The sequence below is a fragment of the Onychomys torridus genome, chromosome 2, assembly GCF_903995425.1.
Source record: "Onychomys torridus chromosome 2, mOncTor1.1, whole genome shotgun sequence".
Taxonomy (NCBI): domain Eukaryota; kingdom Metazoa; phylum Chordata; class Mammalia; order Rodentia; family Cricetidae; genus Onychomys; species Onychomys torridus.
Window position 1 is genome coordinate 125,373,907 of NC_050444.1, and position 12,552 is coordinate 125,386,458.

At 40.8% G+C, this 12,552-nt stretch overlaps 1 protein-coding gene across 4 annotated transcripts in view; it reads right to left on the reverse strand.

Moving 5' to 3' along the window:
- Positions 1-12,552, reverse strand: part of Zfyve9 (zinc finger FYVE-type containing 9) — a 150,011-nt gene that overhangs the window by 65,085 nt on the left and 72,374 nt on the right. For 3 of the 4 annotated variants that reach the window (XM_036177817.1, XM_036177818.1, XM_036177820.1), the window contains 4 exons: positions 7,282-7,381; positions 4,809-4,985; positions 3,059-3,228; positions 1,104-1,224 (listed from right to left, as the gene is read on the reverse strand). In XM_036177817.1, the coding sequence (XP_036033710.1) occupies positions 1,104-1,224; positions 3,059-3,228; positions 4,809-4,985; positions 7,282-7,381 (568 nt within the window). The remainder of the gene's footprint in view (positions 1-1,103; positions 1,225-3,058; positions 3,229-4,808; positions 4,986-7,281; positions 7,382-12,552) is intronic. The other variant, XM_036177819.1, reaches the window with a different exon arrangement.

Below are 12,552 nucleotides of genomic sequence, written 5' to 3' on the forward strand. Positions count from 1 at the left end.
GTTCAAGTGCACCTGTAACTCTTGCAGAAGATCTGGGTTCAGTTCCCAGCATCCGCACAGCAGCTCACAACTGAAGCAACTCCACTTCCAGGAGACCTTCTTTGGGCTTCTGTGGGCACTGGGCAGGCACATGGCGCACGTAAATCCATGCAGGCAACAGTGCAAAAGACACACTGGGCAGTGGGCATGCCTGTAATCTCAGCACTGGGAGGCAGAGGCAGGCGATCTCTGTGAGTTCAAGGCCAGCCTGATCTACAGAACAAGTTCCAGGACAGCCAGGGCAACACAGAGAAATGCTGTCTCAAAACAACAACAAACAAAGAAAGATTAAAGACAGGAAGTATAAGGTTGCAGGAATCAGAAACAAGAGCAATAGAACTATTATTAGCAACCCTGGCCTGGTAGGGTCTGCTGACCCGATGCTGATGTTCTGTACCAAATGCCACTGTCCCAGCTAGTGTAGCATTCTTGGGTTGTGTTACACCTCCACCCTCACCAAGATTCCCTACAGCACGGTTTTGTTAAGATGGCTGCTATGTTAAGCACAAATTTGGGTTGTTTTAATAAATTTTAGTTTAATAAGAAATTAGAGTGGTTTATTTTATTAATAAAGTAAGTCAGATTTGATAAAGCTTGTATCTGTTAACTTCAGTTGGCTATACTGTCTTCTACCTGGAACGAAAAATACTTTTGTATAGTTATATAATTAAAACATATTACAAGTCTGTGCTACTACACCCAGCTAAAAGACACTTTTAACAGCAAACTGCTACTTAACTCCTCATGTATCTTTCTGAAGGTATCATCACACTTCAAAAACAAAGCTAAATTAATGTCCTAAGTGTACCAGGTTGTACTCTAGAACCACAAGCAACTCTTGCGTATGATGACCTTTGAAATACCCTTCCAGAGACTGAAAATGATTATATCAAAAAACATATGCACAGCTACACTAGCAAACAGTCACAGCAGCAACTGTTTCCATGGCATTGAGGGTGTTGCGTTTGTTGTTAGATAGAAGGATGACTGTCACTCAATCATCCTTAAACAGAAGCAACATGTGCACATATAACTGTTCTGTTCACGCACAGAAGTCTACTCACCTCCTTTCACACCAGTGGAGATGAGGATGGGGGGAAGGCCATCTTCAGGAATAAGGTTCATTGCACTTCCAACAGGACTTCCAACCTGAGTTATGCTCCCAGAGAATAGAGAAGTATCAGCCTAGGAGAAGCAATCATCATTGTGAACATTAGTGTATATAAGTCTTTAGTAAAATATAATTAAAAAAGTAAGTAAGAATTGGGGCAAAAAATTGAAATTTACTCTTTTTTTGAGACATTGGTCTATGTAGCTCTGGCTGTCCTGGAACTCACTATGTAGACCAGGCTGGCCTCAAACTCATAAAGGTCTATCTGCCTCTGCCTCCCAAGTACTGGTATTAAAGGTGTGTACCACCATACCCAGCTGCCTCTTGTATTTCTGAGATAGGATTGCTAGCCCAGGCTGTCCTCAAACTCACTAATAGCTAAGGATGACTTTAACTCCTGATCCTCCTATCTCTTCTAACCAAGTGCTGGGAACATAAGTATTCCATACAATGCTCAGTTATGGCGGTGGGAATTGAACCCAGGGCTTTATGCATGAGAGGCAAGCATTTTACCCTATGCTACAGTCCCAGCACAGTCAATCTTAACAACATGCAATTACAACTATTACGAAGTCTGCAGATAATATGGAGATAAATATCTGAACAAGTTCTTCTGAATATAAATATAAAACAGTAACAATTTTCTGGAAACGTTGTAAGTGCAAACTTTATCCAACCCCAATGTTAACTGTGGTCTCTGGGTGATCACGATGCAGGCTCACCAAGTGTACCGACTGTTTCATTCTGGGAGAGACACTGATAATGATGGATAGCATATGAGGACAGGGGAATGTGAGAAATCTCTGTATTTTCCTGTTTTGTTGTTTGTTTGTTTTGAAACATAGTCTTACTATGTAGCTCTGGCTATCCTCGAACTCACTATGTGGACAGCTCATTTTGAACTCTGACTCCCAAGTGCTGGAATTAAAGGCATATATTACTATGCCCAGTTTAGAACTCTGTCCAGTTTGCTATGAGTGGAAAACTGCTCTAAAGGTTTCATAAAAATGCATTCAGACTCTTATCCTCTAATTAAACATGAAAAAGTCAGAGCTGCTGGCACAAGAATGTAACCCCAAATATTCAGGAAGCTGAGGCAGGAAGATGGAAAGTTCAAGGCCTGCCTGGGCCGAGAATGAGATCAAGTCCAGCCTGGGCAACTTAGCAAGCTCCATTCCAGAATAAGGATTTCAAAAGAACTGGGTAGATCACTGAGTGATAGAATTTTTTGTCTGTCATTTACAAGGTCCTAGATCCAATCTTCTATACCTCAACAACAACAAATAAATAAATAAAAAGGAGCTGGTGGTGTTTCTGTGCTTCTGAATATTAGGCCTTAAGGGAAAAAAATCCTATTAGTTCCAAAACTATAACTGACTTCTACAGATATGAAAATGAAGACACAGTAATAATAGCTATTATCTCCAGGTAAGCTGTATGAGCCTTTCATCAAGGAGGCAAATGACTTATCAACTTACTTGAACTTTGGCATCATTTATAAAATCTTAAAAGGAAACAACAGGTTAAACAAGGAGAGATGCTTGAAGACAAACAGGGTAGTTCCTCAGCTAGTCTCACACTGCTCCACCCTCCCTCCACAATCCTCCAGAGAGGCCACTACAGACCCCAGGAACACGATTTGAAAATCAGCGTATCTAGGGATCCTGATACCTTTTAAGCTTGTCCTCTCCCTACAGCAGCAGCCTGAGCACATCTGAGAATCTTTCCCCTGAAAAAACCTTTCAAATATAAAGCAAACAAGAGCAGCTAATTTTAACATGTTTATTCCTTGCACACAGACACAAATGAACACAGGTTTCACAAGAAGTCATTCAACTTAAGACAGGAGACAGACAGCACCGCGCTGAGCAAAGCAGTGTGACTTTCAGTGCCCTTCTGGTTTCTTACCTCTGCTGGCAGAGGACTGGTGGTTACAGGCTTGACTGGGTCATGTGACACAGCCAGAGTTCCTGCAGAGGAAGTTCCATTCATGGTTAATTTGGCTGCATCAGCAACTTCTCCGTTGGGCAAGATCCCATCAGCAAACCAAACTCTCCTCTGCTCTCGGGGCTGAGGCACTTGAGGGGCCAGGAAAATAAAACAGGCATCAATGGGACACTGATAGTGTTTCTAATAGCAAAGAAGAAGAGGTCACCAACTCCAGAGGTTCAAGGAGGCCCCTATTTATCATCATCTTCCATTACATACAGGAGAACTGTGGCTGAATGACAACAGTTATGATTAACAAAAATTCCTCTTTAAATATTCCTTACTTCTACTGGCAAAAGTTTAAAATGTCTTGCTTTAAAATACAGTAATTCTTAGACACTGCTATGATTATGTTACATAGTCTGTTCTGCATTGCTGACAGAAACCATGGTAAGTGTTTTAAATAACCAGAAAATGGATTTATAGCAGGGAAAAAAAAATCTAGCAAAATAAATCCCTAGCTCCTAAAAATATGAGATCCATAGAAATTAAATACTTGCAAAATGATATGGTACTTCTAATGGGCAAAGATGCTCTGAAGAATACTAAGAACCACGGATTAATAAAGGAAGAGTTGGCACAGACATGTAAGAATTGAAGCTTAAACTGACCAGATCTTTGGCTCAATGTAACTGAAGAGAAAAAAGACTGATCTGGTGCTGGTTTGCACTTTAGTGGAAGGACAGGGAAAGCTTGGAAATAGCATTTGATGAAACAATGTCCTTAAAACCCAAGTCTTGAAATCAGCCTGAACAGTTCAAACCAAGAGACTGGGAAAGAACAACAAAATGACAAATGAAGCAAAGAGAATAAGGGTTTTAAGAAAGCCCGAACTCACAAAAATACAAGGCTTTTCCACTGAGGGATGATCTGAAAGAGGAGACGTGGGAAGAGCGACAATCTCAGCAGAGGCCTGATCTTCAAAAGGAAGGAGCACTTAACAAGGGAAAGGGGCACACTATGGGAACAGACATCAAATTAGAAGATAGACTGAAATAGCAAGGGAAACATTTTGACAAGGTCACTTTAAAGAAATATGTCATTGTTATTTTTATTATTCATATTCTTCTAAATTTATAGTGTACCTTTCATCTGACACTATCATAATCAGAAGGAAGTAACAACTCCCCAAAGTTGAGACTATAACCTATCATATGATATAATCAGAATTAAAGTCCTGGATTTAAAGGTCTATATATGAGATAATATTTTCTTATTTTATAATGGATAAATTAATCACAAAAAGAGAATATGGCAGTGTCTATTCCTGAAAGCAATAGCAGGATGGCTTGGTCAGCAGGAAGAAGGCTCATTTTCACCACTTGGCAAACTCCTACCAAGAACATTTAAGTAGCCTGAATCTAGGACTTTCTAGGATGGTTTCAAAGTCTACCACTCTTGTCAGGTATAGGGAGTTTAATTAGGTCATTCTCAAGGTGGTGGGGAAACAGACATGCTTTCAGAGGTCCCTCCTAAATATCTGGCAATAGGGTATTTTTTTACTTGCTCACATATACTCTTGACATATTTCTTATCTCGGTCTTCTACTTTAATAACCACCCAAAGAGACTTAGCTGTAGAGATTTAAAGAGTGGTGCTATAAAGCCACATCAGCACCTTTCAGAGGAGCTTGGTGAAGAAAAGGAGAGAAGAGCACATGATCCCCTACCTTCTGTTCCAGGGTGCTTTAAAACTCCCACAGGTACCATCACAGTGGGAGGTGGAGAGCTCAGGGCTCCTGAGGCCTGAGCTTGCTGCAAGGGAGGGATAGTAGAACAGTACTCAGCAGGATTGTTAGGGTTAGGGCTCTGGCTTGAGGCACTCATCATGTTCTCCCAGGCTTGAGCTAAAGCAAATACAGACACAATCAATGTGAATGGATTGCAAAATATGGACATCAAGACCTTGACAATATTGGATAATAATGCAGCTTGTCCTCATTAACATTCCCAGTACGTCTCTCTCCAGCTAGTGAAGGTATTCAGGAGATAGATGGTTTTATTCAATAGGAGAGACCATTTAGCTAAGCAAATTATTTGATTGGATTAAAAAAATGATACAATATTTAAAAATAATAACTCCAGGACTATTGGTATAGACTGTTAGTTAAGGACTAGGCCTATAGGTTTATTTGCCCCACCCCCCTTTTTTTAAGGAGACCATGTATTGCTTAAGATGGAGGAATATAACATCAGATAGCCTTTAGGCATTTTCTGGTTTAATGCAGGGACCAAAATTTATAATTCCACTGTGTGACTGTTTTAGTCTTATTTTTAGCTCTTCAGGCTCTTTTTAGCTGAGATAAAATCTCACTTGAAAAATTCAGATGCCTAAAGCTTAGGAGTATACATCTCAGTATTGCTGTGATTTATCTTTAATATAGCCACCACCTGTATAAAAGTATCCAACAGTAAACCACTGCACATTCTTCATGTGTCTCAAAAGCACAGGACCTACTTGAACATGAAAATGTGCCAATCATCATATAAGTGATCAACCAGTATGATCACAAATACATTAAGAGCCTATGTACCTGTAATCTTATTAACTGACATATATCAACATTGTCTCTAAAAGTTAATAGAATGGATGGAGCTACAGAAACCAAAGACATCAAATTTTAGTTTTGAGTTGCAGGTAATATATACCCAGGAATAGAAACTACCCAATTTTTAATAAAATACCTTTAAAACAAAGACAAAAACAAAAACAAAACACCCTCATTCAACATCAAAGAATGATCCAAAAGACTTGGAATATTTATGTTGAATACTTCTTTCCTCTAAGGCTAGTAACAAAAGCTATGCTCATTCGAAAGCTCTGGCAGGAAGAGGGAGGAAGAGAACAGGAAAAAGGGAAAAGAGGAACATTGAAAAGCATCAAATTAAATACTCAGAAAGAGACCAGGCTAAGCCATGCAAGAGGAAAGACACTGGCAAAACTAGGTGCCTCCTGGGCTTAATAAAAAGGAAGTGATTCCATATGAATCCTCTGCCATTTCCTTCATCTTTAGTATGCCAAGTTAAAAAAAAATGCTATCAAGTTGGAAGACCTCATCAAATGAAAGAGGTATTAAGTATTGCAATTAAGCTGTATATTCTTATCTATGGATATGTGTCCAAAAATGAAAGCAGTAGAATAACAGTGATCCTTAAGAGTAGAGAATGATTCATGTTTCATCAAATTCTAAGAATTCAGAAATGGGAGGAAATTGGGTAGATCATAGGATATTAGAACAGATCAGATTAACTGACATGCAATAGGTTAACAAGCCAGCAACAGGAAAACATCACTATGAGCAGTGCGGACAGACAGAGCAGGAAGATCTAAGAGCAGATAAATTTCAGTCTCCAGGACGCCACTATTGGGACACAGGCAGCAACGGTGTCCAGTTTACCGTCTACTTGGAATTGTTCTGCCAACTGTACAAAGACACATTCAAAGAGAAAATACTATCACCTGGTAAGCTTTACTGTATTTTTTCCACAAGAATACTCAAGGATTTTGGTTTTGCTATTTTTGTTTTTTTAAGTGAAATGTCCATGGATTTACTTCTAGTTCCATAAAAGATGAACAATGATTAAGTTTTATCTTCCTTCCCTTGGCTATATTCTTTTCCCTACATAAAAAATGTTTTGAAGAAGCAACTGGAAAAAAAAAAAACCTACAAATTTCTACTTGATACTAAATACTAATATTTCTATTTGATACTAAATTTCTACTTGGTGCTAAAATATTTATTTCTAACAAATTGAATGAAGCCAGGTATTATTAAAAATGTATTCTAAAGTACTGTGAAAGTTCTGGGAAGGAGAACCTTGTCTCAATTTTAGTATCTTATAGCTATGTGGTCAAAGGCACCCCAACCCAGTCCTCTCCAGTCATTTGACAGAGACACCATTTTCTCAAACGACTTCATTCTCCTCACAGAACTTATCCAGCTTTAGTATTCACTCATTAAATTTAACATGGGAAACCTGAAATGCTAACATACTTTCAAAACATGGAGATTAAGCTCAAGATTTTCAGTTAGTTATGGCATTTGAGGTGAACAAACAGTAAAGAAAGCAGGGAAGGGAGACTTTCCATAAGAATTCTCTTATTCTGTAGCAGTGACTGCATCAATCTGTTTCAATACTTACCATTCATTAGCACTGAATGACAGATTACACACACTCTAGCTTCCTTTCGGTCCATGTATAGCAGTTTGCATTTCAGGCTACAGCAGGAAGCACAGAAAACCTGGGAGGAAAAAGAATATACTGAACTTACCAGGATCAAAGTACAAAAGAAGTAAACAAATACTGACTAATATTGATGAAGAGTGAACCATGTTATCTACCATAGTACAGAATCAAAAAACAGCATTTCAGCCAGGCGGTGGTGTGCACGCCTTTAATCCCAGCACTAGGGAAGCAGACGCAGGTGGATCGCCTCTGTTGGAGGACAGCCTGGTCTACAAAGCGAGTGCCAGGACAGCTAGGACTGTTACACAGAGAAACCCTGTCATAAAACAAAACAAAAAACAAACCAACAAAAAAGAACAGTAATTCAAGAAGCTGGAATTCAAAATGAAGAGTGATATAAATTTATAAGTCTGTCAACAATAAGGAAGCCAATAAAGCTTAATGAAAATAAAAACATTGGCCATGGTCACATGGGAAATATATAGCAAGGAAAAATAAAACAAGACTTTAGTTACCCATAGGCCAATTTCTCATAACACCAAGACTTAAGAGACTGTCTGCTTGGGAAAGAGTTATATAGGTGGAGGAAATGATCAAAGATGGCAAGTTCTGTGCTTTAAGTTCCATTTTTTATTACCTAATGATCACACCAGTTTGCTATAAAGGACAAGAATGAAAACATACACCTGCGTAACAAAAATCAGCACAGCTCTAGCTCCATTCCAGCAAGCCAGGGCAGACAACAAAGCCAGCCAGGCCAACGCTAACCTCCTTCCTACCCTTTCCACCTCATGCAAAAACTCCTCAGGTTCCTCTTAACAGTTATTTTCTTGAGGATCCCACCAAGAGATGAAGGGTCATAACCAAACTTGACATTAGCTATAGCAGCCTTCTTCCTGCTAGGTCAAATTGACAAATCTAGCTATTATGATTACCAATTTAGTTTCCAAAGGACTTTGCTTTTTGGGGGTGGGGGGTGGGGGAGGGTGGCTCGAGAGGGTGTCTCTGTGTAGCCCTGGCTGTCCTGGAACTCACTCTTGTAGACCAGGCTGTCCTGAACCACCTGCCTCTGCCTCCCAGTGCTAGGATTAAAGCTGTGGGCCCCTTTGCATTTTCAAATCCACTGAGATATTCACAGAACACAGGGTGTAGTGTACTTCACCCAGGGAAAAACCAAGGGTTTTGTTTCTAATTTTGCTGTTCAGAGAGTTTCACTCTGTAGTCAATGCTGGCCTTGAAGTTACAGCAATCCTCCTGCCTCAGCATTCCAACTGCTGGGACTACAGGTATGATGGACCATATCCAGCTAAGAAACTGGGTTTTAATGGTGTGTTTGCTAAATTTTCATCACTGATACAAAATAGCTGGGGAAAATAATTTAAGGGAAGGAAAATTACTTTGGTTCAGTTTTGGAGGTTTGGGCCAATGAACCTGGAGGGCATGTATCCCTATCATGGTGGCCAGGAACTAGAGACAGGGAGAATACCTGAGTTACTGGCTTTCTCTTTACCCCCTTTAAAATCAGCCTACCACCCTAAGAAACAATGCCACCCGAACTGGGAGGGGCATCGTCCACTTAGTTAATCCTCTATGGAAATGCCCTCAAATTTATACCTAGAGCGTTTTCCTAGGCATGGCTTAATCCAAGCACATTTACAACCAAATTAAGCACCACAGCCTGTTAGGTGGCATACTAAAGTCCACAGTAAACTGTAAGAATACTCGGCACTTTACAATATGTTGTGCGACTCACTTCACCTAAAAATGTCTACGAAGACAGTCATTTACAGATAACAGGTAGCAGACAGGTGCTATGGTCTTAAAGATACGTGTCTCTTCAAACACATGTTAAAATCCTACTCCCCCAAGTGATGGTGTTCTGAGACAGAGCCTTGGGAGGTGCTTAGGTCATGAGCCCTCAGGAGTGTGACTGCTAGCTACCCTGGTGAGGGAGGCCCAAGACTCTTTGTCTGAGACTCTTAGGAGGTTGAGAGTGACACTGTGCAACTCCCTCCAAATAAAACCACTATGGTTTAAATATGAATTAAGGAAATCAAATAATGAATATGAATTAAATAGACGTGTCTCTAGTGTCTATTTAAATAGTGTCTATTGTTTATTTAAATAGTTGGTTTCCAACTGGTGATAGTGGTGAGCATAGAACTTTTGGGCACAAGAGGAGGACAGCCCTGTGGGTTGACAGCCGAGTTTCAGTTTGGGTCCAAGTTCTCTGCTTTCTCACTGCACAGTTCTTGCTGGCCAGATGTGAGTCACTTCTACCACCATGCCTTCCCTGTCACTGACAGACTGTATTCCCTGAACCAGAGCTAGAACAACTCCTTCCTTCTGTAACCATCTGCCAAGAATGAACTAGTCTAACGCGACACCTCTGTCTGTCCTGCTTTTCACTACTGAAAATAATAGTGCCCCCCTCAACTGGAATTTCCCCAGGAATCTCACGCTAGAAGGAAAACGCTAAAGTCGGAGGAAGAACTCGTCTCTCAGGAAGAGATCTGACATCGTCTGGCAACTTGTCACCTTGCAGATTAGACGGAGTAAAGACAAGGATGAGCCAAGGACAGGTGAGAATACAGACTGACCTCTGTTATGCAAATGCTTGCCTCCTATTAAAACCAAACTTCATGACAGGACCCAGAAGATGGACTTTTGGGAGCTGAGGGAGCTGCCACTGGATCTCTGTTTCTCTTCCCAATGTGGCCAGAGTGAACAAATCTCCTTTTTTGGTTGTCACTATTACCTGTCTGTATTAATTCACCTACTGAAGAGGGTGGCTGAACCTAGCATCCTAGGTTTGCCAGGGTCCCAGTCCTGACCCTAACTTCACTGGCAACACTCCCTTAAGCTGTTTCCTTCAGGCATTCTGGTACAGAATATGTAACAAATACAGAAAAATGACAGGCTTGCTGTCACAAGCCTGACAATGTAGTTTATGGGCCTTTGGAACTTTGCAGGAGGTGTGAGGAGGAGTGTGGAGCTGTGAGCTAGGTAAGTCCCAGAAGGCTGGAAGCAAAGCTTGATGATTATTCTAGTGGGAGTGTGGAAGACCTGGATGCTGCTGAATACAGACAGGAGAGCTGGAGAGAGGACTCAGTGGTTAAAGTGCTTGCTGCACAAGTGTGGATGATCAGTTTGGATCCCAGAACCTATATAAAATCAAGGTGGGCATTACAGCTCCCCTGTAATTGCAGTACAAGAAACACAAATGTAATTCTTTTTTCTTTTTTCTTTTTTTTTGGCTTTTCGAGACAAGGTTTCTCTGTGTAGCCCTGGCTGTCCTCGAACTCAAGTGATCCACCTGCCTCTACCTTCTGAGTGTTGGCATTAAAGGCATTCATTGCCGCAGCCCAGAAGGATTTCTTTCTTGAGTAACCTGGCAAGCAAGACTAGCCAAAATGGCAAGATCTGGGCTTGAGACATTCCTTCATTCAAAGTAGAGGGCTAGAGGAGATGGATCAACTGGTAAAGGCACTTGCCACCAACCCTGGCAACCTGAGTTTGAATCCCCAGAACCCACATGGGGAGGGGAAGGAACAGACTCCATAAGTTGTCCTCTGATCTTCAAATGTACACATATTCCCCTTTGCTGTGAAATAATCCTCTGTATACTGTAAAGACTTGTCATTCGCAGGGCGGTGGTGGAGCATGCCTGTAATCCCAGCACTCGGGAGGCAGAGGCAGGCAGATTTCTGTGAGTTCGAGGCCAGCCTGGTCTACAAAGCGAGTTCCAGGACAGGCTCCAAAACTACAGAGAAACCCTGTCTCAAAAAACAAAAAACAAAAAAAAAAGATTTGTCACTCAAATTGGTTTAATAAAACACTGATTGGCCAGCAGCTAGGTAGGAAGTACAGGCAAGGGGACCAAATTAAGGATGATGGGAAGGAGAAGGGCAGAGTCAAGAGTCGCCAGCCAGATGCAGAGGAAGCAAGATGAGACTGTTGTACTGAAAAAAGGTACCAAGCCACGTGGCTAGACAGAGAGGAGGATTATGGGTTTATTTAAGTGTAAGAGCTAGTTAGTAATAAGCCTGAGCTACCAGCTTAGCACTTATAAGTAATATTAAGCCTCCAAGTCAATTATTTGGGAAATGGCTGCTGGGTATTTAGGAGTTGCTGGCAGGACAAAACTTCTGTTTATACCGCTCCCCTCCCAACAATATTCATATTTTTAAAAAAATATAAAGTGAAATGATTGAGAGAAGCACTTGATATCTACTTCAAGTCTACAGAACCATGTGCACACATGGGCTCCTGCACACACACAACCACACACTTGTGAATGTGAAAAATGAACGTGCACACAAAGCACACACATATACACTAAACAAACAAGAAAACAGAAAGAGCAACAGGAAGACACCTAGCATTATCCTCTGGCCTCCACAGTGCGCACACAGAGAAGTACACCTAAACACATATATTTCCACATATGTATATGCACATACATATTCACCAATAATTTTTTTTTTTTTTTGGTGGAGCTGAGGATCGAACCCAGGGCCTTGTGCTTGCTAGGCAAGCACTCTACCACTGAGCTAAATCCCCAACCCCCCCTCTGAAATTGTAAGCAAGGTCCCACTTAAACACCTTCTTTTATGATTTGCCTTGGTTGTGGTGCATCCTTACAACAGAACAGTAACTAAGACAAGAAACCTGTCATTGTGTTAATCTGTTCTTAAATAAGAAACCCAAGAAAAATACAACTAATTTAAAGAAGTTCCTGGGCTGGGAATATAACTCAATTGGTAGAGTACTTGCCTAGTCCAGCACCACATAAATGGGGCATGCAGTACAGGTCTGTAATCCAGGCATTACAACAATTCAGAATGCCAGAAGTAGAGACAAAAAGTTCAGGGTTGCCTTCAACTACACAGTTAGTTTGAGGTCAGTCAGGGCTATATGAGGTCCCATCTCAAGCAAACAAAAAGTGTCAGGTGTACACACTTGTAATCCTATCATTTAGGAGGTAGAGAGGTAAGAGGATCAGAAGTTCCAGGTCACTCTTTGTTATATAACAAGATTTAGGCTTAGATACAAAAAACTCTGTCTCAAACAAACAAAAAAGTGTAGGTGTGGCATCACATACTTATAATTCCAGCATCTGAAAGGCAGTGGCAGAAGAATTAACCATGAATGTGAGGACAGTGTGGTCCACGTGATGAGTTCTAGGCCAGCCATCGATACAGCAAGACACCATCTCAAAAAACT